This window comes from Tachysurus vachellii, chromosome 18 (assembly GCF_030014155.1).
Source record: "Tachysurus vachellii isolate PV-2020 chromosome 18, HZAU_Pvac_v1, whole genome shotgun sequence".
Taxonomy (NCBI): domain Eukaryota; kingdom Metazoa; phylum Chordata; class Actinopteri; order Siluriformes; family Bagridae; genus Tachysurus; species Tachysurus vachellii.
This window is the reverse complement of record NC_083477.1, coordinates 8,871,588-8,899,420: the sequence shown is the minus strand read 5'-3', so window position 1 is coordinate 8,899,420 and position 27,833 is coordinate 8,871,588. Positions and strand designations below refer to the sequence as shown.

Genomic DNA, 27,833 nt, shown 5'->3' with positions numbered 1-27,833 from the left:
ATATGGTGAGGTTCTAGTGCTGGGATTAAACCAAAACCTCAGCCAACCAGCCTATCTTGTTACAATTGCACCTGTTCAGGTGTATAGTACATTAAGAAGCAAGTAAACAGTTCTGAAAGATGATGTACTGGAATAAGAAACAACAGGCACAAGACACAATGCACAGATATTGACATGTCACAGATGTTGACAAGGGGTCAAACTGTGATGGCTAGTTGTCTTGGTCAGGCATCTTTAAAACAGCAGGTCTTGTATGGTGCTTCCAATTTGCAGTGGTTATTATCTTCAAAGACAGGGCAAGGAGGGACAACCTGTGAACTGCTGATAGGGTTATATTATATTAATGTTATAGGAAGATACCAAAAAAACCCAGAGGAAGCCCATGTGAAGATAGAATATGATGTAACCCGAGCTTGTGATTAAAACTGGAAACCCTGAAGCTGTAAGATGACACCATTACTTTTTCTTATAATAATGGATTTGTACAGATAGATGTTAGACATGTTATGTAAAAGTTTGCTTCCCTCCTTTGCAAGTCCAAAGCATGTTCAAGTTATACCATGAAAACAAAACACATTTCAGATCCACATACCAGAGGTCAAGGTTCAATCATTATCACTTTCTGAGCTTTATAATCATCTGTTCTTAACAAACAAAATACAGTAAAGTTATCATCTTAACATTTTTTATGAATATGTTTGGATATGAATAAGTTGTATCAGTAACAATGCCGACCCAGAATAATCGCTCTGATCCAAGTAATAATATGCACTAAGGTAGGTGACAAAGCCAACTGATTGTAGATAGCTTTTACTGTGTGATACTTTATAACCATCACCTCAGAAACCCAAGCTGAATCTATAACTGTTCACAGAAGGCACTTTGGCAAAAATTCTGCATGTCATTAGAACATTACTGGAGGGGTGGATAAACACTACTCCACCAAAAAAACCCCATAACAGTCAAGGCTGACTCTTTTTTCCTTTGTCACCCCTCTGTGTATAACCAATGATGCAAGTAAAAAAAGTAAAAATGCAAATATTCATCAGTATTAAGTAAATTATGGAGAATCCCCACCCAAACCGCACAATCAGATCATATCGCATATATCCCTGAAAGCCTGCCTCATACATATCTTTATGCCACACGTATCATTTTCTTTATAACCCAGGCTACATACAGTGGTAACACAGTAAATCTTGCTTACTTTAAATCAGTCTTTTATGTTTAGATCCAGAAGCATTCATGGCATTTTACATGTTCATGTCTATAACTAATCGAAAGGATATTTTTAAATACACGAGTTGTATCTCAGTAAAACCACAGGGAGGTATTGTACCAGCATCAGCTGCGTCATCAATCAGAATCAATGCTAAGTAAATGAACTACATTTGTTTAGTGTAGATTTACTACATTAAAGACATTGGTATTATTCATAACTGTAAATAATGACCTATTTGTTTCATTGTAATGGTAAATTACTGATTCATGAGTACAAAAGTACAAAAAGAATAAAGATTAACATTTGCCATGTTTCATACGGAGGTGTTTTAACAGTGCTGATGTTGTGTACTCTTTAACTCCACGAGATATTACCGCGTTGCACATCAGACACACCGCCTTACTACAATCGCCCTCTTTCAGTGAGAAATACTGCCACACTGGGCTTGATTTAGACGTTGTCCTTTTCTGAAGTTCACAGTATCTGCTGGTACAGTGCAGCCTGTTATTGCATATGGTCCGGTTTGTGTAGCTGAACGCCGCTTGGAACTCCACAGGATGGTTTTGAATTGTGGTTTCTGTGGAACGAGAACCTTCGGTGGTGTACGGATGCAGACCGGCTCCTTGTTGTACTCTGTTCTGATAACTCCTTTCTGAAAACATATCCCAGTTCTGTGGAGACCAGCTCTGGTTGCTGGCATCCAAATTGTCTGTGGCATCACCTGAGTGTGACTCTATATTCATTGACTCAACTTTGACTTTTATGGGGAACTCAAAGTCTATCACGTCCTGATCTACAGTGTGAGAGTTTAACAGAGGGGTGCAATGGGGAGGTTCCGCTGTGTCGTCTGTGGGTCGGGTTTCAGGCTCGGAGTCAGCATTCGCTGGGTACCGAGGGGTGAGATGCTCTGATTTTATGCTTGTATTTTCTTTCTTTGCTTCACGTTGTTGGCTCAAACTCTCCAGGGGCTCTGCTTCCTGCTGTAAGTTTGAAGCACTGTCTTGTTTTCCAAACAACACAGAAGGGATGCCACCTGTAAATGACAGAAAAGCTCACATCAGAGGAGCCCACCTGTGCTCATGAAACAGTGCTAGAGATTCACCTCACTTTGGTTGTTTGTCTCTTTGGTGGAAAAACTCTGATGAGAAGCAGTATTAGCAAAAAAAAAAAAAAAAAGTTACATGCTGAGCATCAGACTTGCTTCGTTAACAGATCAGCAAAAAAGTGTGCAAACTAACTACACTAGTTATGTACACTTAAAGGTGGGGTCTCCGATTTTTGAGAAAAATGCTTCAGAAAACTGAGTCGGGCCGAATAATAAACAAAAATCAAAACAAACGTGTAGCCAATGAGCAGAAACGGGCGGGTCTTGTCAATATGCGGCGGAGAGAGTGTTCAGTGCGCATGTGTGACATTAGCAGAAAGCGGGTTTAACATTGACATGGAGGATAAAAACAAAGAAAGAAAGCGAAGAAAGGCTTACGATAAGGCAAGAAGTAGGACCCGTGTTAATATAGGATCAGCTTTCCAGCGCTGGAGAGAACTGAAGGAGCAGGACGTTGGCCGCATATTCACAGATTGGAGTTTGGAACTCCTGAGCTAAACACTGTTACTACACAAATAACACCTCTTTTCTATCGTAGTAATGTAGAGACGCAGCTACAACCACGTTTTGTGTAGTAACAGCATTTAGCTCAGGAGTTATTGACTCGGGAAACTCCAATCTGTGAATATGCGGCCAACTTTACTTAAGACGCCGAGGCGTTTTTCCTTCTCAATAGGTGAGTAACGTTGGTTTTGCTTTGTTTCACAGAACTAATATATGCCGTCCTTTGCATGATTATGCTTGTGTGTCATTTTTGCTTGTTTGTTTATCTGCAATCGTATTGTTCTTCCCTTCAGCTATGATAAAGACACAGTTGCCTGGGTTACGTATGTATGTGTGGGCGGAGCTATCAATACAGGGGTGGGACCCATTTGGGTTAGGGACGTGTTTGTTTTGGTGAATTTATATGTCAACATTGGCTTTCAAAAATCGGAGACCCCACCTTTAAAGGGAGCACAAACGCTCTACTTCCTTCTGCCAAGCTTTAGAAATCAACATTTAAAATGTATGAGACAAGATTAAAATTGTGCATCACACAGTATATGGGAATTAATTGCAGCTTTGGTAAGTTGTGGGAAACAAGAAAAGCCAGACTGTAAAAGTCACAAGATGAGTCAGTGGAATCGGTCAAGCCAGTGTTTTGGATTTGTCTCTCATCACTGATGTTGTGGACTTGTGTCATGCACATGTACAGGCAATAAATGAATGCTTGTCTAACACTCTGTTGCTTGCTCAGAAAGAGTAACTTTCAGGTTTTTCCAGCTTCTAACACAAACACCAGCTGCTCAGTTTGTTCAAAAATAAACTTTTAAAAGATGAATCATGTGCACGAGACACATACTAACCTATCGTTAAGGTAAAACACCACAGGCATCAATTCTTTTTGGTTGCATCAGATTTTTAGATCAAAATGTTTAAAACTTCTTCTCTAAAAGCATAAAAATAAAAATGTAGTACAAAGTAAAGATATATATTTAATATACATATTTATATAGAAGCTCCACCCACATGTCACAATCAGTTAATGCTGTAGAGCCCTGAAAAACCTGTTTGGTACTTTGTACCACACTTTCTTTTTTTGAACAAGACTGAATATAACATGTCTTATGTTCAGAATCAGAAGCATTCATGTCATTGTATATGTTCCTGTCTGTTAATTAACTGAGAAAGCCATCACTAGAGTGTTCTGGACCTGACAGCAACAGAGATAAACCCTGTGACAATAACAAACAGGACATTTACAGTTATTCTTCTCACAGGAGCCACATCTGGTCGTCCTACAGATTCAATTCTGTTCTTCTCAACGCCTTATGTTAGAATTGTCATCCTACCCGGATTTGTTTCTGTAAAACTGCATCCTGTAACCTTTAACATTTCCTTCAGATAATCGTTCTCTTTCATTATCCGCGCCGTTTCCTCCTCGTACTCCTTCATCATCCTGCTCACTGTGTCGAGAATCTCCTTCACCGCCGCCGACAGTCTCTCACTCAGGAACACGTTTAACTGCTCTAATTTGGCCATTTTACTGTTCTTTTTCTCCCCCCAACACGTTTTATTTAAATATCAGCGACAGTATACGTCCTCCACCGCACTCTGGCTTGCTGTGACGCCGAAGACGACGATCCACACTAGACTGTGTCCCAAAAACAGGTCGCTATTAGACTGTAAGGGCACTATATCGGCTACAGGGTAATGGTTTGTGAACCCTATGTAGCTCGCCAACATAGGGATAGGATGTCGTTTGGGATCAACCTATATGGAGCCGAAATAAAGCAACAAAGAAAACACACTCTACAGCCCCCTACAGGACAGGAGATATAAGGTTATCTGTTGCTACAGCGGCAACGGACGCTTGGTTATTTTCAACTGTATGCAAATTAGGAACAACGCGATAACACGATGTAGCGCAATGCGATTGGTCGAGGAATCAGTCGAGCGTTGATTCCTTGACCAATCGCATTGCGCTCGTCTCTCTCACGCATATTTAGTTGCTACCTGCAATGGTTCCTAAGTTAGATGTTTCCCAAACGCCCACAAATTAATATTTGGGCAAAATGATTACTTTTGTGACCAAGTCTTGACCTATTTCCACCACATCTGGTTACAATTTTTAGATTTGTTTTATTATTCAGTTAAATTATTATGACTTAGTATCTCATAATAATAATAATAATAATAATAATAATAATAATAATAATAATAATAATAATAACAATAACAATAATAATAATCTAACTAATAGTAACTAATCTTGCTAAATAATTGTGAAATACTCACTCTTCTGGAGATGGTGTTAAAATAATCGAATCCTTGAGAGACTTTTAAGCAAACACCAAGTGTTTGTGTTGGGGGAAGTCGTGGATTAATGGTTAGAGAGTCTGACTCCTAACCCTAAGGTTGTGGGTTCGAGTCTCGGGCTGGCCACAACTGAGGTGCCCTTGAGCAAGGCACCGAACCCCCCAACTGCTCCCTGGGCGCCACAGCATAAATGGCTGCCCACTGCTCCGGGTGTGTGTTCACGGTGTGTGTGTGTGTACTTTGGATGGGTTAAACGCAGAGAACAAATTCTGAGTATGGGTCACCATACTTAGCCGTATGTCGTCACTTTCACATTGTTATTACTATTATTGAGTCTTAGCTAGTGGCATTCTTCCTGGTTTTCTCTCTCAGCTCAGTACTCACTTTCACTCTGTAACAGCAACAGCCCTCTCCATGACAGTTTTGGTTCTGAGACTGGCTACACTAAATTGCACCAAAGTATGAATGTGTGCATAGACTATACTATACATAGACTGAAAAAGTGAGTGCTTTTCTCACACACAAAACCATTTTACAATTCAGTTAAAAACAGCAGCTAGAAAAAAAAGGAGATATAAAATTAAACTTCTGAATTATTTTAGGGATTTTTGACTTGTTGGTGTTTGGTGTGATGATGAGGATGAGATAGCTGATGCGGCACATTTAGCCTTTGCCTCCATCTTCAGGTCATTTGCCAGATTACACATCTTACAACGTATTGTAACTATTGTCAACAACCGCAGCTGTTTACTCAAGTCTGCCATTGCCTACACTGTTGAAGAAACAGTCATGTTTACATTGTGGCACATTGCTGATCTGCTTCTGAGAACAGCTCAATTGTATTTTCAAGTTTGGTATGGTTAGAACATTTAGGTATATTTGTTTCTGTTTTTTACACAGTGTACAAAGTAAACAGCAATCAGAGCAGTCTTCAGCTCCCTAATCTGAAACCTGATAAGAAGTATGAAGTGTGGATCAGCGTTAACACTATTGCTGGAGTGGGAAATAGGACATATACCTTTTTCACCACTGCTCCCTCTGGTATTTCTTTCCCCTTAACACTCTTACGTCTATCCATTATGCTGCTCTAGATTTGTTACAAATTTAAATTATACAGCTTCATTTTAATTAGTCTTTTGCCCAGCAAATAGTCTGACTTTGGGGAGACTTTTATTGTCCTATCATTAATTTCTAAGGACAGCAAAAGTAAGCCATATCACATGACATGAAGAATATCTGAATCCAGACTGATCGGTTGTGTGTGTTGTATTTGAACTTCTAAGCTCAAATACACTATAAGCATTAGTCCAACTTTTTTTCTGTTATACTGTTATACATTCTCTGTAATGGATAGGGAATAATGAGAAATCCTATTATGTGTTTTGTTCTTCAGGAAACATAACCAGAATAACTATGATTTAAATTTTTCTAATCATGGTCATAATTGTTGCAGTTGTGTGAGTATAAAATCTGTTTCTTGTATTGTTTTAATATTCTGTAGTAAAATGAATAACTGTGTTAATACAATATACAGAGCTTATTGTTATTGACACTGATATGTAATGAGGTCTTGTGATACCACTACAGTGTCTGAACTCAATATCAACCACCGATTTTAAGGTGTTGCTTAATGGCCAAGAAAATCAAATGGATCAACATTCTGGACCCCATCAACAGCAGCTCATTTAAACAGCTGAGCAATCAGGTCAGGAAAAAAAATGTAATATGCCAATAGAATGAGAAAATCCAAAGCTTGAAAATGTGTAAAAGTATCTACATCCGGTTGCATAATATTAGATTTGATTTATAATCATTTCATAATAAAAAAATAGTTGCAGTGTGGTGAATAAGCTTATTAAAAAGTGAATGTGTTTACAGATGATTTACTGAAGCCATAAAGTTAAAGCCATTTGCCTTTTGCAGCATAGTACAAAACATTCATTAATTGATTCATTCATCTTCTACCGGTTATCCGAACTACCTCGGGTCACGGGGAGCCTGTGCCTATCTCAGGCGTCATCGGGCACCAAGGCAAGATACATCCTGGACGGAATGCCAACCCATCGCAGGACACACACACACACACTCTCATTCACTCATGCAATCACACACTACGGACAATTTTCCAGAGATACCAATCAACCTACCATGCATGTCTTTGGACCGGGAGAGGAAACCGGAGTACCCGGAGGAAACCCCCGAGGGTCGGGGAGAACATGCAAACTCCACACACACAAGGTGGAGGCGGATATCGAACCCCGACCCTGGAGGTGTGAGGCGAACGTGCTAACCACTAAGCCAGCGTATTGCATTCACTTGCAATACGGAAATTCAGAAAAACAGAGCAAAAAACTTTTTATTCATCTCATAATTTTGAGATAACTAAGTCGTTAATTCAGAAAAACAGAGCAAAAAAAATTTTTCCTGAAAAATTATCTCATAATTTTGAGATAATTAAGTCGTTAATTCAGAAAAACAGAGTAGATTTTTTTTCCTCAAGTGAATGCAATACGCTTCCGTACTTCACAGTTGGTTAAGCATAATGTTTCATTTGCTTGTCTAAAAATGTAACTAACATTTACACACTACATTCGACATTTTTTGTACTCGTGTGTATAGTCATAAAATAAATTTTTAGCATCAGACAGCTTCAAATAGTTTTATGTTACAAAAAACCTCAGGTGATTTTTAATTAAATAGACACAACCTTACAACTTTGTCATTTATCTGTTGCTAAACACACTTTTTATAGCTAGCTATTAGCTTTGTTCCATCAGAGTTACTGTCATATTAGTTTTTGTTTAAGAAATTAACAATAAATGTTTTTCCACAAGTAATTGCATTCAGTGTGTAATATGAGGCATTTTTTCATCCTAAGTAATTATGTGTGTGTGTGTGTGTGTGTGTGTGTGTGTGTGTGTGTGTGTGTTAGGTACAGTTCTGGCAATCATTGCCTGTTCCTTCAGCCTCCATGGAGCATGGGCTAACCATCTCTCAGGTTCCTGAGGTAGAAGTTAATCATGAACCTGAGGTGGAGCAGCCAGAGGAGCACAGAGAACACGACCAGAGCAAAGGAAAAGAGTTGCAAGGATATGAGGAGTTGGAGCGGAACAACTCTGTGCTACGTCGTCAGAAAGAATACAGCCAAATGATTGACAGCAGTGATGAGGAGGGTAAAGAATGTGAAGATGAGTGGAATGAGGAGCCCGTTTCCTTCCGACTACGAGAAACATTTTTTGCCCTGCATTATGGGTGTATGATTCTTCATTTGTGCCTGGAAGAGATTATTATGATTATCATAATAATCATTATGGCTTGTCACAGCTTTTTGCTGTATATTATAATGTGTGTTATGGATGCATATTTGGGTCATCTTAAACAAATGCAATGCAAAATGTTGTGTGACACGCATCAGGATAACTGACTCAGGTGTCAAAATACATATTGTAACATTAGGACTGGAGAACATGAGAATTTACCCTGAGCAACACACACACACATGCCTGTTCCTATTCAATTGGCCTGTTTCTAATAATTTGGCCTGTTCCTAATATTTTGGCCTGTTCCTAATAATTTGGCCTGTTCCTAATATTTTGACCTGTTCCTAATAATTTGGCCTGTTTCTAATAATTTGACCTGTTCCTAATATTCTGGCCTGTTCCTAATATTCTGGCCTGTTCCTAATATTTCATCCACAATTGTGAAGTTGAAGGAAAATGATAAACGGTATCCAAATTGTTTTTACAAATACATTTACATTTACAGCATTTGGCAGACGCCCTTATCCAGAGCGACGTACATAAGTGCTTAAATCTCTAGCATTGAATACATTAATGCTGGCTCACAAGGTTACATACATAATGAAAAAGTGTCAAAGATTTTTGTTTTAAATGCAAAAGATAAGGAAAGAAGTGCTAGTTGAAGTGTTTCCTGAATAAGTAGGTCTTCAACCGCCACTTGAAAATAACCAGTGACTCAGCTGTCCGGCATTTTTTCATCCTAAGTAATTATGTGTGTGTGTGTGTGTGTGTGTGTGTGTGTGTGTGTGTGTTAGGTACAGTTCTGGCAATCATTGCCTGTTCCTTCAGCCTCCATGGAGCATGGGCTAACCATCTCTCAGGTTCCTGAGGTAGAAGTTAATCATGAACCTGAGGTGGAGCAGCCAGAGGAGCACAGAGAACACGACCAGAGCAAAGGAAAAGAGTTGCAAGGATATGAGGAGTTGGAGCGGAACAACTCTGTGCTACGTCGTCAGAAAGAATACAGCCAAATGATTGACAGCAGTGATGAGGAGGGTAAAGAATGTGAAGATGAGTGGAATGAGGAGCCCGTTTCCTTCCGACTACGGGAAACATTTTTTGCCCTGCATTATGGGTGTATGATTCTTCATTTGTGCCTGGAAGAGATTATTATGATTATCATAATAATCATTATGGCTTGTCACAGCTTTTTGCTGTATATTATAATGTGTGTTATGGATGCATATTTGGGTCATCTTAAACAAATACAATGCAAAATGTTGTGTGACACGCATCAGGATAACTGACTCAGGTGTCAAAATACATATTGTAACATTAGGACTGGAGAACATGAGAATTTACCCTGAGCAACACACACACACACACATGCCTGTTCCTATTCAATTGGCCTGTTCCTAATAAATTGGCCTGTTCCTAATAATTTGACCTGTTCCAAATAATTTGGCCTGTTCCTAATAATTTGGCCTGTTTCTAATAATTTGGCCTGTTCCTAATATTTTGACCTGTTCCTAATAATTTGGCCTGTTTTTAATAATTTGGCCTGTTCCTAATATTTCATCCACAATTGTGAAGTTGAAGGAAAATGATAAACGGTATCCAAATTGTTTTTACAAATACATTTACATTTACAGCATTTGGCAGACGCCCTTTTCCAGAGCGACGTACATAAGTGCTTAAATCTCTAGCATTGAATACATTAATGCTGGCTCACAAGGTTACATACATAATGAAAAAGTGTCAAAGATTTTTGTTTTAAATGCAAAAGATAAGGAAAGAAGTGCTAGTTGAAGTGTTTCCTGAATAAGTAGGTCTTCAACCGCCACTTGAAAATAACCAGTGACTCAGCTGTCCGGACCTCTAGGGGAAGTTCATTCCACCACCTTGGTGCCAGAACAGAGAAGAGTCTTGTAGTATACTTGCCTCTTACCCTGAGAGATGGTGGAACCAGTCGAGCAGTGCTGGTAGATCGGAGGGTGCGGGGTGCAGTGCGAGGAGTGATGATGGCTTTGAGGTAAGAGGGAGTTGGTCCATTTTTGGCTTTGTAGGCCAGCATCAGTGTTTTGAATCTGATGTGTGGAGCTACCTGAAGCCAGTAGAGGGATCGCAGTAGCGGGGTGGTATGCGAGAACTTTGGCAGGTTGAAAACAAGCCGTGCAGCTGCATTTTGGATCATTTGCAGAGGACGGATTGCGTTCGTAGGTAGACCTGCCAGCAATGCGTTGCAGTAATCCAGTCTAGAAATGACAAGAGACTGAACAAGTACCTGAGCAGCCTGTGTGGACAAAAATGGCCGAATCATTCTAATGTTGTAGAGAAGAAACCGACATGAGCGAGTCACATTAGCAACATGAGAGGAAAAGGACAGTTGATTGTCCATGGTTACCCCAAGGTGGCTAGCTGTGGCTGAAGGGGAGATCAGATCATTGTGCAGGGATATAGCAAGGTCATGACCTGGGGATGAATCACCTGGGATGAACAGCAAATAAATATCTGAAATGTGTGGCGTGCATTTCAGTCAAGCTCAGTCAGATTGGATGGCGAGTGTCTGTGAACAGCGATTGTCAAGTCTCGCCACAGATTCTCAATTGGATTTTGGTCTAAACTTTGACTGGGCCATTCAATAACTCTCGTAGCTCTGGCTGTATGTTTAGGGTCATTGTCTTGCTGGAATGTGAACCTCCACCCCAGTCTCAAGTCTTTTGCAGACTCTAACAGGTTTTCATCTAAGATTGCCCTGTATTTGGCTCCATCCATCTTCCCTTCGACTCTGACCAGCTTCCCTGTCCCTGCTGAAGAAAAGCATCCCCACAACATGATGCTGCCCACCACCATGTTTCACGGTGGGGATGGTGTGTTCAGGGTGATGTGCAGTGTTATGTTTCCGCCACACATAACGTTTTGAATTTTGGGGGAAGTCATGGCCTAATAGTTAGAGAGTCTGACTCCTAACCCTAAGGTTGTAGGTTCGAGTCTCGGGCCGGCCACGACTGAGGTGCCATTGAGCAAGGCACCGAACCCCCCCAACTGCTCCCCGGGCGCCGCAGCATAAATGGCTGCCCACTGTTCCGGGTGTGTGTTCACGGTGTGTGTGTCTTCACTGCTGAGTGTGTGCACTTTGGATGGGTTAAACGCAGAGTGCAGAGTATGGGTCACCATACTTAGCTGTATGTCACGTCACTTTGATGGAGGAAGAACAAGACTGATGAAGCTGATGTGGCAACATTTATACAAGAAGAGTTATAACATCAGGACAGACACACGGTTACAGCAGGATGCATCAGAAATGGTGGTTTAACAGAAATACCACAGACAGAGTGACCGTGCAAGTTCTTTTATGGTTACTGGATGGTGACTGTGTTGATCTGAGGTCTAGAGTTGATCTAGAGGTCTGAGGTGAGATTATTTCAGCTATAGACACAACTACGTCCGGTTTAAGCAGCAAAAGACAATCAAATAAAATCAAACCTCTCAATCAGATTCACTGTTAGCCATACAAGCACATGTCAGATTAATTCATTATTACAAGAAAGTTTCTCTTTATTATGAGATACAAAGTCACAATAATGACATCACATATGACTTAAGCAAATGTAGCAGAAATAGGCTTCCATATTGACCATCCTAAATTGAGTTCTAAAATAGAACTATTGTAGCATTTGAACATTACATGATGTTAGTAACATACTGCATGCACATGTTACACAAGTGATGCACCTTGCACCGACTTACTGGTCTAGTGGGAAGTGTTGTATTGTTCTAGAAATATGATCTACGCCAGGGTGTTATGATATGGCCCAACACAGAGCAGAGAGGTCGACATGTTTTGTACCCACGATATTGTTTGTACTTGACACATTTCTTTGCATGCATGTACAATATCGAATCTATTTGACAGAGCTGTGTGATGCCTGGATGAAGAACATTTTACTTACATTTTTAAGATTAGGACCGCTCTCTTGCTAGAACCCTCTTGATAATTTAGACTGGCTTTAGGGTGACTAGGGTACAGCCTTTCAGCAAAAATGTGTTTTGTAAACTGGCATTTGAACCATATCCTTTGAGAATGTCTGCCTGCCAACCTCCAGCATCAACTCAGACATTCAGTTTCCCAAAACAGAAAAAAATGGCAATTTAAAGCATCCGGATCCCCAGCAAGGTAAAGCGATCACTGAAGAAAAGACCATGTTAAATGTATATCACAACACACTTTTAACACATTTTAAGCCCGTAAATAAACAAACAGGGATATTTAATTGGCCCTGACCAGCTACTGCTGCTTGCATGAAATTCAAAATGGGTTGTTGTTTTTTGCAGCTTAGCTGCTTCTTCATATTTGGTTTAAACTCTTCTAATTCTGAGAAACAATGTAGTCCACTGCAGATACATAATCCAGCAGGTCAATCTTTACTCCTTAAAAATGAGTAGCATAGAGTAGCAATGGTGACACACACACAAGCACGCACACACACGCACAAAGACTGCTACACTTATATCAGTAATATCAGTACATTTTTATTTTGAACTTGCACAATAATACCCATTTGGATGATATAAAAAAGCAAATGTACTGTTAAAGTTCACTGTTAAAAATATTAGATTAAACACTATATAAAACCCAATAAAAGATAAACATGTAGCTAAAAGGTAATATGTATTAGTACAAGTTCTGAATCAAACACCATTCACTGGGTTCTCCGTCTTCTTTGCAGTCAGTTATTTTTTCATTGTGGAAAAATTCTTAAGCGTCCTGTATTTGGGGGAAAAAAAAGGCTTTAACATCATTCATATTATATATATATATATATAAATAAAAGAGCTACAGAAAGCCTGATATTAAACACTGATTTGATATACAGTATATGTAGAACTCTCTACTCTAAAGCAGAGTCAGCCTTTTCTCAGCATGGACAGTTTACATCAATAAACAATAACAATGCCTAATACTAACAATACTGTATTTTAGTAGTCCTCACTATACAAGTTTACAGCATTCTATTCCCAGTGCTTTAACATTCAGAGTGACACTTTTATTCATGGACAATTTTACACCCTGACATACAAAAGCAGTTTTTGCCTTCAACATTAAACAGTAAAACATTTTTAATTGCTAACTTTCCTTCAATTTGGTTATCAGTTGTTAATTATTTCTTTCCTGAAACCATTATTGTTGGACACAATACATTCCTTGCACTAACAGTCAATTCTGAGGGCACCAGAATCAGCAAGCTAAACTATATTAGTGAGAGAGCTGTGAATTTACATGACTAAACATACACAACAGATTGATTACTCTGAAATGGGCCTAAAAATGTATTTCAAACATATTTTGAAATATTGAATAAAACTACCAATTAAATAATTTAGGAACAATCTCCTGAGAAGCATGAGGTGTGTCCCAAATCAACTCTGTAAATTCAAATAATAGGAAGTGCACTTGGACAGTCCAAGCACTCAACACTCGCAGCTTTGCTAACATAGTGGAAGAGGGCCGGTCTACCACAGATCAACACTCCAGTGAAGAAGACATCTTCAAAATGGCTTTTAAATGATGTTCCATGATTTATGTATTATTTATAAAATGTGTATTGTGTGTAATTAATGTCATTTGCTAACAATTTGGAAATGGCTTATACTTCTGTTTAGTAAAAAACTGTTCAGTCTGATACGATACCACCCTTCAGAAATTCATACACTAGAGTACATAGTGCATGTACGTAGTGTATGGTATGTCATTTGGGATGCAGCTACTGTTCTAAAAATCCCCAATTCCTCTCTATAAATGCGTGATTGTAGTGCTTCATCTGCAATCAAATCTTAATAGCTACATAAAACCAGTGCTGTTTCTTTACCTCTGTGCTGTTTGTTGAGTCAAAATCTTTCACCGGTAAAATGATGAAAGGCTCAGGAGTACCTGCATTGCTCTCAGCCAACTGCTGCATACAAAAATAAATAAAATGGTACATTTTCAAAGTTACCTGATCACATCACATTACAATAACTTCAAAAAGAAGTGGCTTCTACGACAACCTGCTGATGAAGCTCGCTCTCTGCTGACCGCTCTCCACTGCAAGATCGTTTTTTACGCCTTCTTGATTGATCCGTATTACCACTTATATGTTGCTCTTATGAAGAATAATTAAAAAAACCACATTGTAAAACACATTACACCTATTGTCTGAAGGTATTAGGAACATATTACTCTTATACTCACCATGATGGATCATTCTGTGGTTTCGATAACGGTATTTCTGAATGAAGCCAACATTACACTCACTACACCAGAAAGGCCTTTCACCTAAATATACACACACAAAAAAAATAATCTGAAACACCTTGAGGTAAACATTTATTAAAATTCATGTTTTTTTTTATTAGGTTTGGTGAAATTTCATTGCTCATACCGACCTGTATGAGTGTACTCGTGTCTGCGTAGGTGGTAGGGACTGCAAAAGGTTGCGCTGCAGTGCTGACAGACGTGCAGTTGTGTGTTTAATCCCACACTCTCTTCCTCGTCTGAAGGGGCGTCCATCACTTTTGACTGTGTATAGAAACAGACACAAATTCTAGGTAAATTGTATGCAATAGGTGAATTTAATCCCTTGCAAATTAGGTTTTAAACATGATATCAGCTGTTAATAAACCACTGTATTAAAGTAGATTTCACAAGGAAAATTGTCCAGTATAAAGTAAAAAGCAGACATTTTTCATATGTTGTAGTTTACACCATTGAGGTGTGACTACACATGATTAAATAGTGAAATGTATTTCGGGTTTATTATTGTCACATGAGTTTTTAGACATTGGTACGTACCATATCATTGTTATTTAGACCCTGATAAGTAAAACTGAAGGAGGGTGAACTTTCTTTTTCTGTGAAATTATATAACCGAAGGTGAAATCCCTCATTGATGAATAAAGATAATACTCAATATCTTACTTGAGTATGAAAGCTCCTCCTGTTCTCTAGCGTGTGTCCGTTCCGGCTGTTTAGATCATTATCGGTTTCCTTGTCCTCGCTCTTGCTAGTTTCATACTGATCATCACCTGGAGAGCTGCAGGTTGTGTTTTTGCCTTTTCTGGTGTCTGGAGTGAAATTATGTGATTCAAGTTCAGCAAATAGTTGCTCATTGACTAACTCGAAGTCTTCACAGGTAGAAGCTGCAGATTCTGTGTCAGCGTAAAGCTGTGCTGCACTGTGTTGAGTGTCTGAAACATGGCTGCTAAGACATTCAGGATTAGGCTTTTCCTGTTTGGCTTTACATGGCCTATGTGAGTTAGGTGAACTCGCTTGATTAGCTGTTAGTTGTCTGTTACTTAAAGAAGCACCTGGCTGAGAAGCAGTGGTACTGGCTATGGGACTCACAGTGCCAGCTTCAGCTCTGTATGGATATTCATGCTTGCATCTCTTTACATGATTAATAATGACCTTCCTGCTATATAATCCAAGACAATAGATGCATTGTACACCATCCCTATTAGATCCAGCTTTGGCATGCCGATTAGAGGACATTAAAGTTTTACTCCCCACATCTTTGTGTAAGAGGCTTCCTTTGCTCTGCAGAAGGTCCAGCAACTGTTTCCTTTCTTTTGACTTCTTGTCATAACTAAGGGCCTTTGCCACCTCTGGTTCATTAGCATGAGCTGATAGCAGATGCTGTGCCATTCGGATGGAAGGTTTCTTACAATATAAGCAGTAATGTTTTTTCTTCAGCTTTATTTTAGCTTTTCCTTTGCGTTTTTCCGAACTGTTCCAGACATCAGATATTGATGAACCTGTCTCCACAACAGGAAGTGGCTGTAGGGGAAAGTTAAACTAGTTACTGACTATAAGCTTTAAGTTGAAAAAAGATTAAAACTTTCAATAATCAATTTAGTCCGAGTCTGTAATATACATGCACATGCAGTGTGAAGTCGCTCTTTAAACTGCCATGGACAAGAGCGTCTGCAAAATGCTTAACATGTAAATGAAGAAAAGGAGGAAATGCAATCTTCAAATACATTCCACAGCATTTAGGTATCCAATATATGAAAAAGGTTATGGACTACATGCTAATTATAAAAAAGCTTGTACTACATACACATCTATGTGTATGCTCTGAGTCTGGATGTGCAGGGAATAGTGGGTCGGGCTGCTCTATTTTAATGCTTGTGCTTTCTTCCTTCATCTCCAGGCTTTGACACCAACCCTCCCTGGTCTCTGCTTCGTGCTGCAGGTTTGACATACCGTCCTGTTTTCCAAAAGACACACCTGTGAGGGAGTGAAAAGCCTACATCAGGGGAGCTACACTGCAGACCCGAAGGGCACCAGAGTACAGCACAACCGTTTGGTGATTTCCGTGCTGAAACAAACAAAAAAAAAATCAAAAAAATAAAAATAAATAAATAAATAAATAAATCAATCATCAACTCCAAAATCATGTTACAGAACATCACTGTTCTGGTCACTTTCTTGTGATTCCTCACTTCCAGTACACCATATCCAGGTGGATCATGTGCACTAGGAAGCCAGAGATCAGATCCCCGAATTGTATGCACCTATTAAACCAGGTGATTTGTTGGATCAGGTTTGTTAGAACAGGGAAATCACCAAAGTGTCCTGGACTCCATGTTTACAAGACCAGATATGCACACCTGTATTAAGGAGAAAGTAAACAGGTCAATAATCAGATTACAGTAACAAACGTGACTTCAAATAACATTAACCATTAGTCCAAATTCAAGCAGTTCTATATACAACTTTGAGCTGTTAGACAACTGATAACATTACAAAGCTAGCATAGAGCATAAGAGCATCATCTCTACATCTCTCTGTCAATGGGACAAAACCGAGCGAGTGTCTGACGCTGTTCCTCACCATCACATCAAAAACACACGTGTAAACAATTTTTTTTTTTACGTGTAAACACATATGTACATTTATGGACCAGCTTAAATGACGTCATTACGCATTAATACGCAAACTGACAGCTTCTGGAAGCTTCCAAGACCAGTCTATGCAACCATTAGCCCTATTAAACACAGGGTCTGTAAAAATATGGGTACACGTTACATTGCAGCCATAAGTAAGAACACCATCTTGGTGTAGGCCCAGTAACATTAAAGTCATGGCTGATAACATTAGGTTGTTTACCTCAGACATTAAACACGTTTTAAAACCGTTTTTTTCTGCATTTCGGTCGGTTTAACGGCAAACTGCTGTTTTACATGAACAAATAAACCAGACCTCAAGCGAAGCTAAAATGGCGAATTTTAGCCACTTGCACCATTTTCTCTGGATTTTTTGATCTTTTGTTAGATTTCGCGTCTTCCTCGGAGGATTTAATAAGGACTACGTGTGTGTTGATTTTATTCTCACCCGTGTTTAATTCTGTAAAACTCCACCCTGTGAGCGTTAACATTTCCTTCAGATAATCGTTCTCTTTCATTATCCGCGCCGTTTCCTCCTCGTACTCCTTCATCATCCTGCTCACTGTGTCGAGAATCTCCTTCACCGCCGCCGACAGTCTCTCACTCAGGAACACGTTTAACTGCTCTAATTTGGTCATTTTACGATAAATATTTGTAACTATGTCTCGCCTAATGCACTGGCTTTGCTGTGACGTTAATCCAGACTCGGGCTGAACCCCAAACCGCTCAGTATTAGTATTTTAGGCCACTACATAGTGTGCACAATGCAATAAATCATGCCCTTGGTAGCGCGTCTATGTAGGACCTATGAAACGATTTGGTTATTTGATATTCCTCTCTTTACTGCCACCTCCTGGACAGAATATTCTAATAAATGTAAAAATTAGACCAAATTTAAAGGTTTAGTCTCTGATTATAATGTAGAATGACCAGAAGTGGCTCTAAAGGGGTGGCCTGGAGTGGCCCTGAAAACAAGACACCCACAAAAATGACATCCAGTTCAAGTCATTTGGCTGTTTACATTTAAATCCCAAATACTGCCAAGATCTTTAAACCTCCTCCGTATCGTCTCTGAATTTCATAGATATAACAGTAGCTGAAAAAGGATATAATGGTTAAGGTATGAAATGGAATGCTGTAATTAAGCATAACACAAGAGCTCATGTTGCTAAGAGGACATCTATGCTGATTTATGCCTTCATGAGTCTGCTAGGGCTTCCTGAGTCCTTCCAGATGCTTCATAGGTCACATGGAGGCAAGGTGTACCTTCTCACCTGAGTATGAGGAGGTCCTGTTGGGGACCTACAGTTAGGGATACCGTTCTGCTGCATGTTAACACATTCTATTGGATCAGTGACTCTTCATGTACATCTCTTTGAGAACCCTCAGCATACCTCCTCTTCTTTCTCTGGTGCCTCGCACCATTGCTGACGGGAGCATTCAAACAATCATTGTGTTGAAACAGTGCACAAGCTACAAAATCAATGTGGCAAGTTAATTTTTTCCCCCTTTCATGCTTACAGTGGATGTAGAGTGCAAACTGTGAGCAGCTTCACTAATACATGAGGTTCTCAAAATCCTATAAACGGAATATATACATGTTGCTCCGTAATTTTTGATTTATAAACAAAATGTCAGAAAATTAATGATTCAGACAATATATAAATTAAGAAACTAAAATTTCTAGACAGACGAGCAGTAAACACTACGCAAATTAGTCATGCAGTCATGCTTGCCCTATAAAAACATAATCAAATATTAAAAAGAAGGAAACCATACATTCATGCTCCCTATTTGCAGCTATTTCTTTACTCTATTTTGTGCTACACTACTGTAAAACTCAGGATTCTGGTCCAACCTGTAGATCTAAATTGCGTAGAAACTGCTGTTTAATTACTGCGCCGCTCTTCCTGTTTGCCAAACGCATAAGAACAGAAAGGAAAGGAACAAATCTGCTACTACAAAACAGTCATTTTTTATTTTTAGGATGCAGTACAGTTATACTGCAATACAGTAAAATGAACATACTTTTACTTAGTGTTTTGGAGTGATTCTCTGATCAGTATATTAGATGAAAACAAAATCCAATGTAAACAAACAAACATTTTTAAAATTTTTTTTTATAAAAATTACTTTTACAATATGCTGTAAACTAATGATCCTCATTTCATACCATTCTATGATGCAAACACTTCTTGAGGCATCGATTCTGAGATATAAACCGTCCTTTCTGCAGTCAGGTAATTATCCATCATGGAACATCTTCAAAATACCTGTTTCTGAAACAGAAGAATAAATTTTAATGCAAAAATAACAAATATAATCAAGACATTAGCACACCTGGTGAATGACCGAGACAATTTTATATGATATTATCACTTTAACACTATAGATATAACCTGAATAATAATTTCATTCAGTATTGAATGATTATTATTATTTATACCACCTATATTTAACTGTATTCAGTGAAATCAGCGTTCAGCTATCCAATTCTTGTGCTTTTCTATTTTTTATTTTTTAGTGAACACTTCTTAAACTGGTGAATTCTTTCAATTCCTTTATCTTTCAACTCATTAATTTCTGTAAATGCATGTAAATTAAAGAGGGCTTTGGTTGAATATGTGTTGTGATGAAGCTACAAGAAGAAAGGTCTCCAGCCAAATCTATAGAAAATCTGTGATCATTTTGAAAAATTGCAAGTGCGTCAGATTATTATGGAGCTTGCTTGGTTTTGCGTTAAGTTCTGTGAAAATCCTGGAGGGACTGATTTGTTACCATAAATATGCTTAGCAGTCTATCATTTTATGCTTTGTGGGATACAAAGGTACATGTTTTTTTTTGCTTTGTTGTTTTACCTCTGTCAAGTCAAGTCTTTCCTGAGCGCTGCTCTGAGGCTCAGATGTAGCTGCAATGCTGTCGTCCAAATGCTGCAAAAATGGTACTCCAAAATCAATGAAATTTTCCCAGCACAGTCATGTCAAGATCACACACACACACACACATATATATATATATAATATTTATTGGGTGGCATCTACTACACCTGCTGATGGAGCTCATTGTCCACCGGCTTCTTTCTTCCAGATCGGTTTTTGCACCTTCTTGATGGATCCATCCTGTGTGACTGTGTGTCTCCTGAAGAACAACACAAACACAATAAAACCCCATACATCTTTTATCTGACGGTATCAGGAACATAATACTCATATACTCACCATGGTGGATCATCATGTGGTTTCGATATCGATATTTCTGAATGAAGCCCATATGACACTCACTACACCAGAAAGGCCTTTCACCTACAAACACAAAAGAAAACTGGTACACATGAAATTAACAACAGTGTGTTTAATAGGTTTAAATATTTCAGTTCTCTTGTGACCTGTGTGAGTGTATTCATGTCTGCGGAGGTTGAAGGGTCTACAGAAGCTGGCGCCGCAGTGCTGACAAACGTGTGCTTTTGAGATGTGCGACGTGCTCTCCACTTCATGTAAAGAGCTGTACTTTAATCTTGTTGGCTTTGTAAGAAGACACACAAATTTCAGCTTAGTTTGATGTAGCGCTAACTTAAAACAAATCTTTCTTTGGAATCATTCAAAAACCAACCTAAAAGCCAGTTGTCTAATAATCAGCAGTATACTCACTTTATCTATTGCCAGAATTAGGCTGTTATATTAAAACTAACTATTTATATTAAACAAAATACTAATGATATTAGGGCTGCACAACACAAACAGAATAACTCAATCTTGGTTTGTAGCTCAGTGTGATTTGATTTAAGGAACATTGCATAAAACAAAGCCTGAAACACAGTGAAGCAAAATGGGACAATCAATCTGACAGAAGGAACATATGTCATATATAAACAAATGGATGACATGGATGAATGGGATGAGAGGATCATGTCATGGCTGCAGTGTCTGGCTATTTATTTAACCAGCTGTTCATACTGCTGGCTTCCTTTACCTTTGTGAGCAAACAGTGCCCTGTTTTACACACTAATATGATTTTATATTCAATTCAGTTTTATTTGTATAGAACTTATAACGATGGACAGAAATAGATCGATTCTGGGTTTAAATGTTATCTTAATAAATGTATCAATCTATCTCCAACAACCAAGCCAGAGGTGATGGTGATGAGGAGAAACTCCCTGAGATGATATGAGGAAAAAGCTTTAAGAGGAACCAGACACAAAAGGAAACCAATCCTTATCTGTGTAACAGCGGAGAGTGAGGTTTAAGCTATTGCAGTAGAAATGCAAAAAATCAGTAACTAAAAACAGATGTGTCATCGTTTGCAAACATTCAGCTCTGAAACATCTGCAACAGTCATTATTGTAAGAGTCTAATTACTAGAATATGTTTACCCGAGCTTGAGTACGAGAGCTCCTCCTCCTGTTCTCTAGCGTGTGTCCGTTCCGGCTGTTTAGATCATTATCAGTTTCCTTGTCCTCGCTCTTGCTAGTTTCAGTCTGATCATCACCTGGAGAGCTGCAGGTTGTGTTTTTGTTCATATTGTCTTCTTTTCTGGTGTCTGGAGTGAAATCGTGTGATTCAAGTTCAGCAAATAGTTGCTCATTGACTAACTCGAAGTCTTCACAGGTAGAAGCTGCAGATTCTGTGTCAGCATAAAGCTGTGCTGCACTGTGTTGAGTGTCTGAAACATGGCTGCTAAGACATTCAGCATTAGGCTTTTCCTGTTTGGCTTTACATGACACATGCGAGTTAGGTGAACTCGCTTGATTAGCTGTTAGTAGCTCTTCACTTAAAGTTCTGCTCATCCTTATTTCATCTTTGTGTAAGAGGCTTCCTTTGCTCTGCAGAAGATCCAGCAACTGTTTCCTTTCTTTTGACTTCTTGTCATAACTAAGGGCCTTTGCCACCTCTGGTTCATTAGCATGAGCTGATAGCAGATGCTGTGCCATTCGGATGGAAGGTTTCTTACAATATAAGCAGTAATGTTTTTTCTTCAGCTTTATTTTAGCTTTTCTTCTAGTGTTTTTTAAACTGTTCCAGACATCAGATATTTGTAAACCACACTTCATCTCGGGAGTTTGGGAATTGACTGGTGATGCTTTTCTCTCTTCTGTTGATGTCTGCTATGGGGAAAATATATAGCATAAAGCTGAGATAGTGGGAAGGGATCATTAGAGAGGATCAGTGTGCATCCTATGAGTTTGTGGCATATTCACACATTTCAGTGTTTTTATATTTGTCTTTTCAGCTATACTCAGAAAATGGCTACTGTACATACAGCAAAGACTGAATTTAAAGCCTATAAATAAACATTTATTAAATGCAGCATTTATTGTGTCAAAAAAAAAGTTGTTCTTCGATGGACCTTTTCAGTGCTATCAGCTTCAGACAGTTATATTATTACATACAAGGGGTGTAACATTAAACTCCAATCATGATTCTATTCGATTCACTGACTTCATGATTCGATTCAATTCGATACTTAAATCTATGACTGAAAAGTTTTTAATTATTTACTTATTTTTAGTATAAAATGAATAAGCAAAATGCTCCAAACAGAGATTTAAAACTATATACAAAATGTACTAAAGACTTACCATATCAATAATAAATTCTCCAAAAATATTTGATTGTATAAACAAAAATAACTGAAACATGATTAGTAACTGAGGAATCATTTTCACTGGATAGGGAGCTCCAAAGTCAGGCATGGTGTGGTTTGAAAGCTACAGTGTATAATAAGGTTATAATGTGGTTGTGTATCTATAAAGAGTTTCAGCCGGTTTGCTCTGTGACGTGATCGGTCACGTCACAAGTACAAGCCATTTCCAGTTATGGTGTTCTATAAAAGAATGTGATCATGTGACCATCGTGCTCTCTATGTATTTTAGATGTGTAGGTTGTGCAGATTGGGGCCTTGGGGGTTCAGACAATGTAACTGAATTAGATGCATAACTAATAGATGGCTGATTTCCGGGATTTGAATTGCACAATTCTATGATGCAAATAGTAACATTTTTTGCATTGAGATCCATCGTGTCATTAAGCTTAAGGTTCTTTTTGTATCACTATGAACAAATACTAATTGTGCATTAACACTGAACACACAATATGCCTAACAGTCATTCTCTATAAAAACTAAAAATAATTCTCATTTATGAGTTTAAATTTTATTTCCATATACTTTGTCATTACACTCTTATGTTATCAAATATCTTTAGTTTATCTGTAAACCCTGGCACAGTGCAATCCATACCCTGAAACCCTTAAAGTAAAAACAACAGAGTACATGATCCAACCTTATTTATTCAAGATACATAATAAACAATGAACACAGTACGTGTACCTGTAAGGGGTCACTTTGTCGTCTTCTCTTTGTTTCCCTGCTCCCACTGTCCCATCTCCTCTTTACAGTTGCGGTGAAATTTAAGCCAAGCGGTTTTAAATCACTGTCTTGGACTGTACACGCATCACCCTCTTCTGTGCCATCTCTGTTTTGACCTTCAGTGTCAACCTGCTTATTTGCTGCATTGTACATTTCTGAATTGGCTGCATGTTGTTTTTCTCTAGGAATATGACTCGGAATTAGACACCAGTGTGATTCTACTTCAGAGGATCTATGTTCATCATTTCCAAAAACTTGTATGGAAATGTTCCCTGTTTCTGGATGGGCAATTTCCTGTGCCTCGCTGCTAAAAATGTTTGCAACCAGACAATTTGTTGATTCTGAATGAGAATTACTTTGGTCACTCCTCTCTGATCTAACTTCTAGCATCATTATGGTGGTTCTCTCTGGTTCTGTATTAGAGGCAAGGTTTTGCTCCAAGTCCACATGTACAGTTGATACGGCAGTCCAGTCTGATTTTAGATTAGTGGTTGGGAGTAAATCAATGCTGCCAGTATGTATGTGGCTAACCGTTTCTTGAGGAGTAGCAGGTTTTCCACTGAAATCTAATGCTAATGTAGAGGAACTCTGGCCATCCTGCTCAGGGTTTTGCTGTAGTTTGCTGTTCCTAGTGTTTAAGAGGTAAAAAACAGGGGTATGTGGATGTAGAATGTTATTGAGCCTGTTTTCAGGTTCCAAAGCGGACTGGCATTCTTCTTCTGAAATGCCTTTTGTTCTTGGTGTTAATATTTGATTCTTGACAAGAGCTTCTTGTACATTGCGGGGGCAAAACTCCTGAACTGGAATACCAGGAAACTCAAGTGCACTGCAATGTGAGTCTAGAATAAGTGGTCCAGAAGATTTTGCATCAACGTTCACCATTGTTGAGCTGTTACCTGTGTATATAATGGACAGGCTTTCTGATCCGTGATCAGGGATCGGGTTTACGTAAGTCCTGCCACTTTCTGAAACGGAATATAAATAGTGTGTAGTGTGGTGTTCTGCTTTAGCTGAAGAATGCTTCACTGACTCTGGAATAGTCTGTTGTACAGAACTGGAGAAGATATCTTTGATGAGATTCCCAGATTCTGGATGAAAGGTTTTCTGTGCTAAGCTTGATCTTAGGTTATTGTCGGAAAGATCAGTTCCTCTGCCAGGTTCTGTATGAATGAACAGATCTTTTGATTGTTTCTGCTGACATATTAAACCATGTTTCCAAAAGTGATTTTGTTGATAATACCCCTGACAAATGCTACAACGAACAAGGTCTTCATCCTTGTTGTTTCTAGTAGGTTTCAGTTTTTTGTGACTGCAAAGAACGCTCAATAACCTCTTCCTTTCTTCTAAGGTGTTGCTACAATGCAAAGCTTCTATCACCTTAGGTTCCTCTGGGTGATCATGCAGAAGATGCAGTTCTATTTTTTCATAAGCTTTCCCACAATAACAACAGTGCAGAGTTCCTTTCTCTTTCTTTGATTTCCTGTCAACAGTCTTTGAGTCCGCTCTGGAACTTCGACTGGTTGCACCAAAGTCTGGGCAACTTCCAGGTAACTTATTAAAATTTATGAGTGTTGAGTCGCTTTTTCCTGAGATTTCAGAGTTGTCTCTTGAATCAGCACTACCTACTTCTGATGTCTTCAGAAGAGGGAAGGTTTAAGAGAATACAGAAAATGTATGGATCAATATTCTTACTGGTTAAATATATACATGGCTCAAGATATAATACTTAAAATGGCTATGAATGACACATTAACCCCAGGTCACTGCTACACTTGTCATTTTATATGACCATATATTGAACAATGACAGCTACTTTAAAATTTTGCTAGTTTTTGTAGCACTCTTTCCTTTGATAGAGTCGCATACCTGAACTTGGACAACGTCTTGTTTAAGCTTTGTTTCATTGTTCTTGACCCTCTTCTTGAGTGTCTTGAAGGCGTTTGACTTCTGGTAGGTTTCCGTCGACACAGTGTGCACCTTCATGTGCTGTGTCAATGAGGCCTCACCAGCAAATGATAAACCACATGCCAAACATGTAAACCACCTCTTTTGCCCTGTGGAACTTGGCTCCTCTGTTTGTTGGACAGAAGTGGCTGCCAGCTCATCTCTGTAAGTAAGTGGACCATTGAGGACATTTTGGTCACCAGTCTTTTCTAACATAAACGTTACAGTAGAATTAGAGTCACTAGTTTTGTGAGAGGAGCTAGGGACGGATCCTGCATCAGCTGACCCCTCAGACAGTGGCGTATATATTTTCAAGGTTTTTCTCCCTTCCTCATCAGGGTTATTGAACACGTTTGCCCACTCGTCATCATCACTAACATCTGAGAGGATCATGTAGCCTGACTCGGTATGAGACACTTGCTCTAGTGCACTGGAACTTGATTTAACTTCTGGATCGGTTGTCAAATCTATGTCAGTAAACTTTGTATCAGAAAAACAAGCTCCATCAATGCCATATTTTTGATATCCGGAGTGGGGTGGAATATTTTTAGCTTTTACACCGCCAAGACACCTTGACGTCCTATGGGTATTGATTTGGCTTCCAGACTGTTGTGATTCTACATCCATTTCCAAATGTTCTGTGTCACAGAACCCCTTGTGCTGCTTCACATCAAGCAAAGAGTACTCTCTGCTTTCTACCTGACCCTTCCTTAGACACATTTCAGACTTTCGGTACTCTGAAGACTCTGAGCTCTGTTGGTCCTCTAAACTGAAAAGCAGCTTTTTAGAGAAGGAATTTTCTTCATATGTATGAGGAAAACCTACTTTTACACAAACAACATCTGGATGATCTGTCTCAGCCAGGGTGTTTTGGCAAGTATATGGGTTTGAGTTTTCAAGTGTAGTTTGAGCATGAGGACTCTTCACCTGCTCACCTGTAGCAGCATAATTGGTTTCTAAGTCAGGCATTTGGTGCATATGAATGTCACTCGTTTCCACAATTACTGGTTTAAAGTCACCCCCCTCAGATGATGTCAAGTGGCTGGCTTCAGCTACAAATGGATCTAAAACAATTCTAGGCTGCAAACTGAAACTACTGTCTGTTTTGGTCTCGGTTCTTGTAAGAGCTGTGCTGTGGATGGTAGCAGCAACAGATGACTGCAGAGGAAGGAGGCTGAATTTTCTGCCAGTGCAAACTGATTGAGGTTGAACGGTTTCCACAGGCTCTGTAGTGCTTGCATGGTCTTGCGACACTGCAGAAGTCTGACTCCTAGTCACCTCGTTTCCTCCATCCTTCCCCTTTTCATCATTGCCTTCTACTGTAGGCTGCAGGGAGGAAAGTTGGCAATTAGTAATTCTCAATGAGAGAAGACTCTTAGACACATACCAGGTTAGAATATGACTAAAGTGGTTTTTAGTTTATTGTGTTGTTTTATAGAAAATGTAGAAAGAAATGAAAAAAGAAAGAACAAAGTGGCATTTCAAGGTACTCAAGTGGCAGGTAAAAACAGTTGTTTATTGAGAATGTATGTTTGTTATATGACCCACAGTCCAAGAGTGTGATGGCAATCTTGTATTAGCCCGTGTCGACTCTCTTCCTTTAAAACTAAATTCTAGCAGGAGATTTCCTGCTATTCTAACCACAATTTAAATATTTTTTTCATATTCAATATTTTATTGAATGTTTCTATGTTCTGGAACAAATAAACCTTTCACACAGAGCCAGGACGTCATGTCTTGAACACAGATAGTAATAAATAAATAATTGTGAAACAACCGAAGGCATTTTTTTCTTTTCTTTTTTACTTCAATAACAACATATTTTTGCTGCATTTTGTACTGAAAGAAGAAGAAGAATTAAAAAAATGAGCTTTTTAAAAGAATGGCTTACATCAAAAACTACATGATACAGCATTGCTGCTTGGAGACATTTTTTCTAGAGACACTATGTCTCTTACAGAGTCCTGTTAGTATTCATTGCTCCTCGAATACTAACTGAATACTAAAAGAGCTGTCCTAAAACTCTCATTAAAATATTTCCCCAGTAACACTGCAATAAAATCAACAATCCCCAGCCCATTTGGGCCTGCACACATATAACAAGAGAACAATTGATTTATTTACAAAAGAGAAAAAGAAACCCATAGTTAAAAAAACCCATAGTAAGAGAAAACATATTTGTGAATCAGGTCAGTCTGACATGCAGTCTTGTGTTGTCATCATGGGTTGC

The 27,833-nt window shown here is 38.8% G+C and overlaps 2 protein-coding genes across 4 annotated transcripts in view; both read right to left on the bottom strand.

Annotated features, from left to right (window-relative positions):
• Positions 1 to 598: 598 nt before the first annotated feature.
• On the bottom strand, positions 599 to 4,475 carry LOC132861311 (uncharacterized). Its single transcript, XM_060892779.1, has 2 exons — positions 4,160 to 4,475; positions 599 to 2,255 (listed from the first exon to the last, which is right to left on the bottom strand). The coding sequence occupies exons 1-2, from the start codon at positions 4,347 to 4,349 to the stop codon at positions 1,519 to 1,521; spliced, it is 927 nt and encodes a 308-aa protein (XP_060748762.1). The 5' UTR covers positions 4,350 to 4,475; the 3' UTR covers positions 599 to 1,518.
• Positions 4,476 to 12,885: 8,410 nt separating this feature from the next.
• LOC132861742 (uncharacterized) overlaps positions 12,886 to 27,833 on the bottom strand; it is a 21,918-nt gene continuing 6,970 nt past the window's right edge. Inside the window, exons 9-17 of one of the 3 annotated variants that reach the window (XM_060893337.1) lie at positions 25,526 to 26,929; positions 23,621 to 25,294; positions 21,796 to 22,397; positions 15,324 to 15,444; positions 14,792 to 14,924; positions 14,598 to 14,681; positions 14,414 to 14,508; positions 14,236 to 14,319; positions 12,886 to 13,133 (exon numbers count right to left, since the gene is read on the bottom strand). In XM_060893337.1, the coding sequence (XP_060749320.1) occupies positions 13,125 to 13,133; positions 14,236 to 14,319; positions 14,414 to 14,508; positions 14,598 to 14,681; positions 14,792 to 14,924; positions 15,324 to 15,444; positions 21,796 to 22,397; positions 23,621 to 25,294; positions 25,526 to 26,929 (4,206 nt within the window). In that variant the 3' untranslated portion in view covers positions 12,886 to 13,124. Of the gene's footprint in view, positions 13,134 to 14,235; positions 14,320 to 14,413; positions 14,509 to 14,597; positions 14,682 to 14,791; positions 14,925 to 15,323; positions 15,445 to 19,805; positions 20,224 to 20,339; positions 20,432 to 20,511; positions 20,596 to 20,678; positions 20,815 to 21,665; positions 22,398 to 23,620; positions 25,295 to 25,525; positions 26,930 to 27,833 lie in introns of those variants that run through there. The other 2 variants (XM_060893335.1, XM_060893336.1) reach the window with 2 other exon arrangements.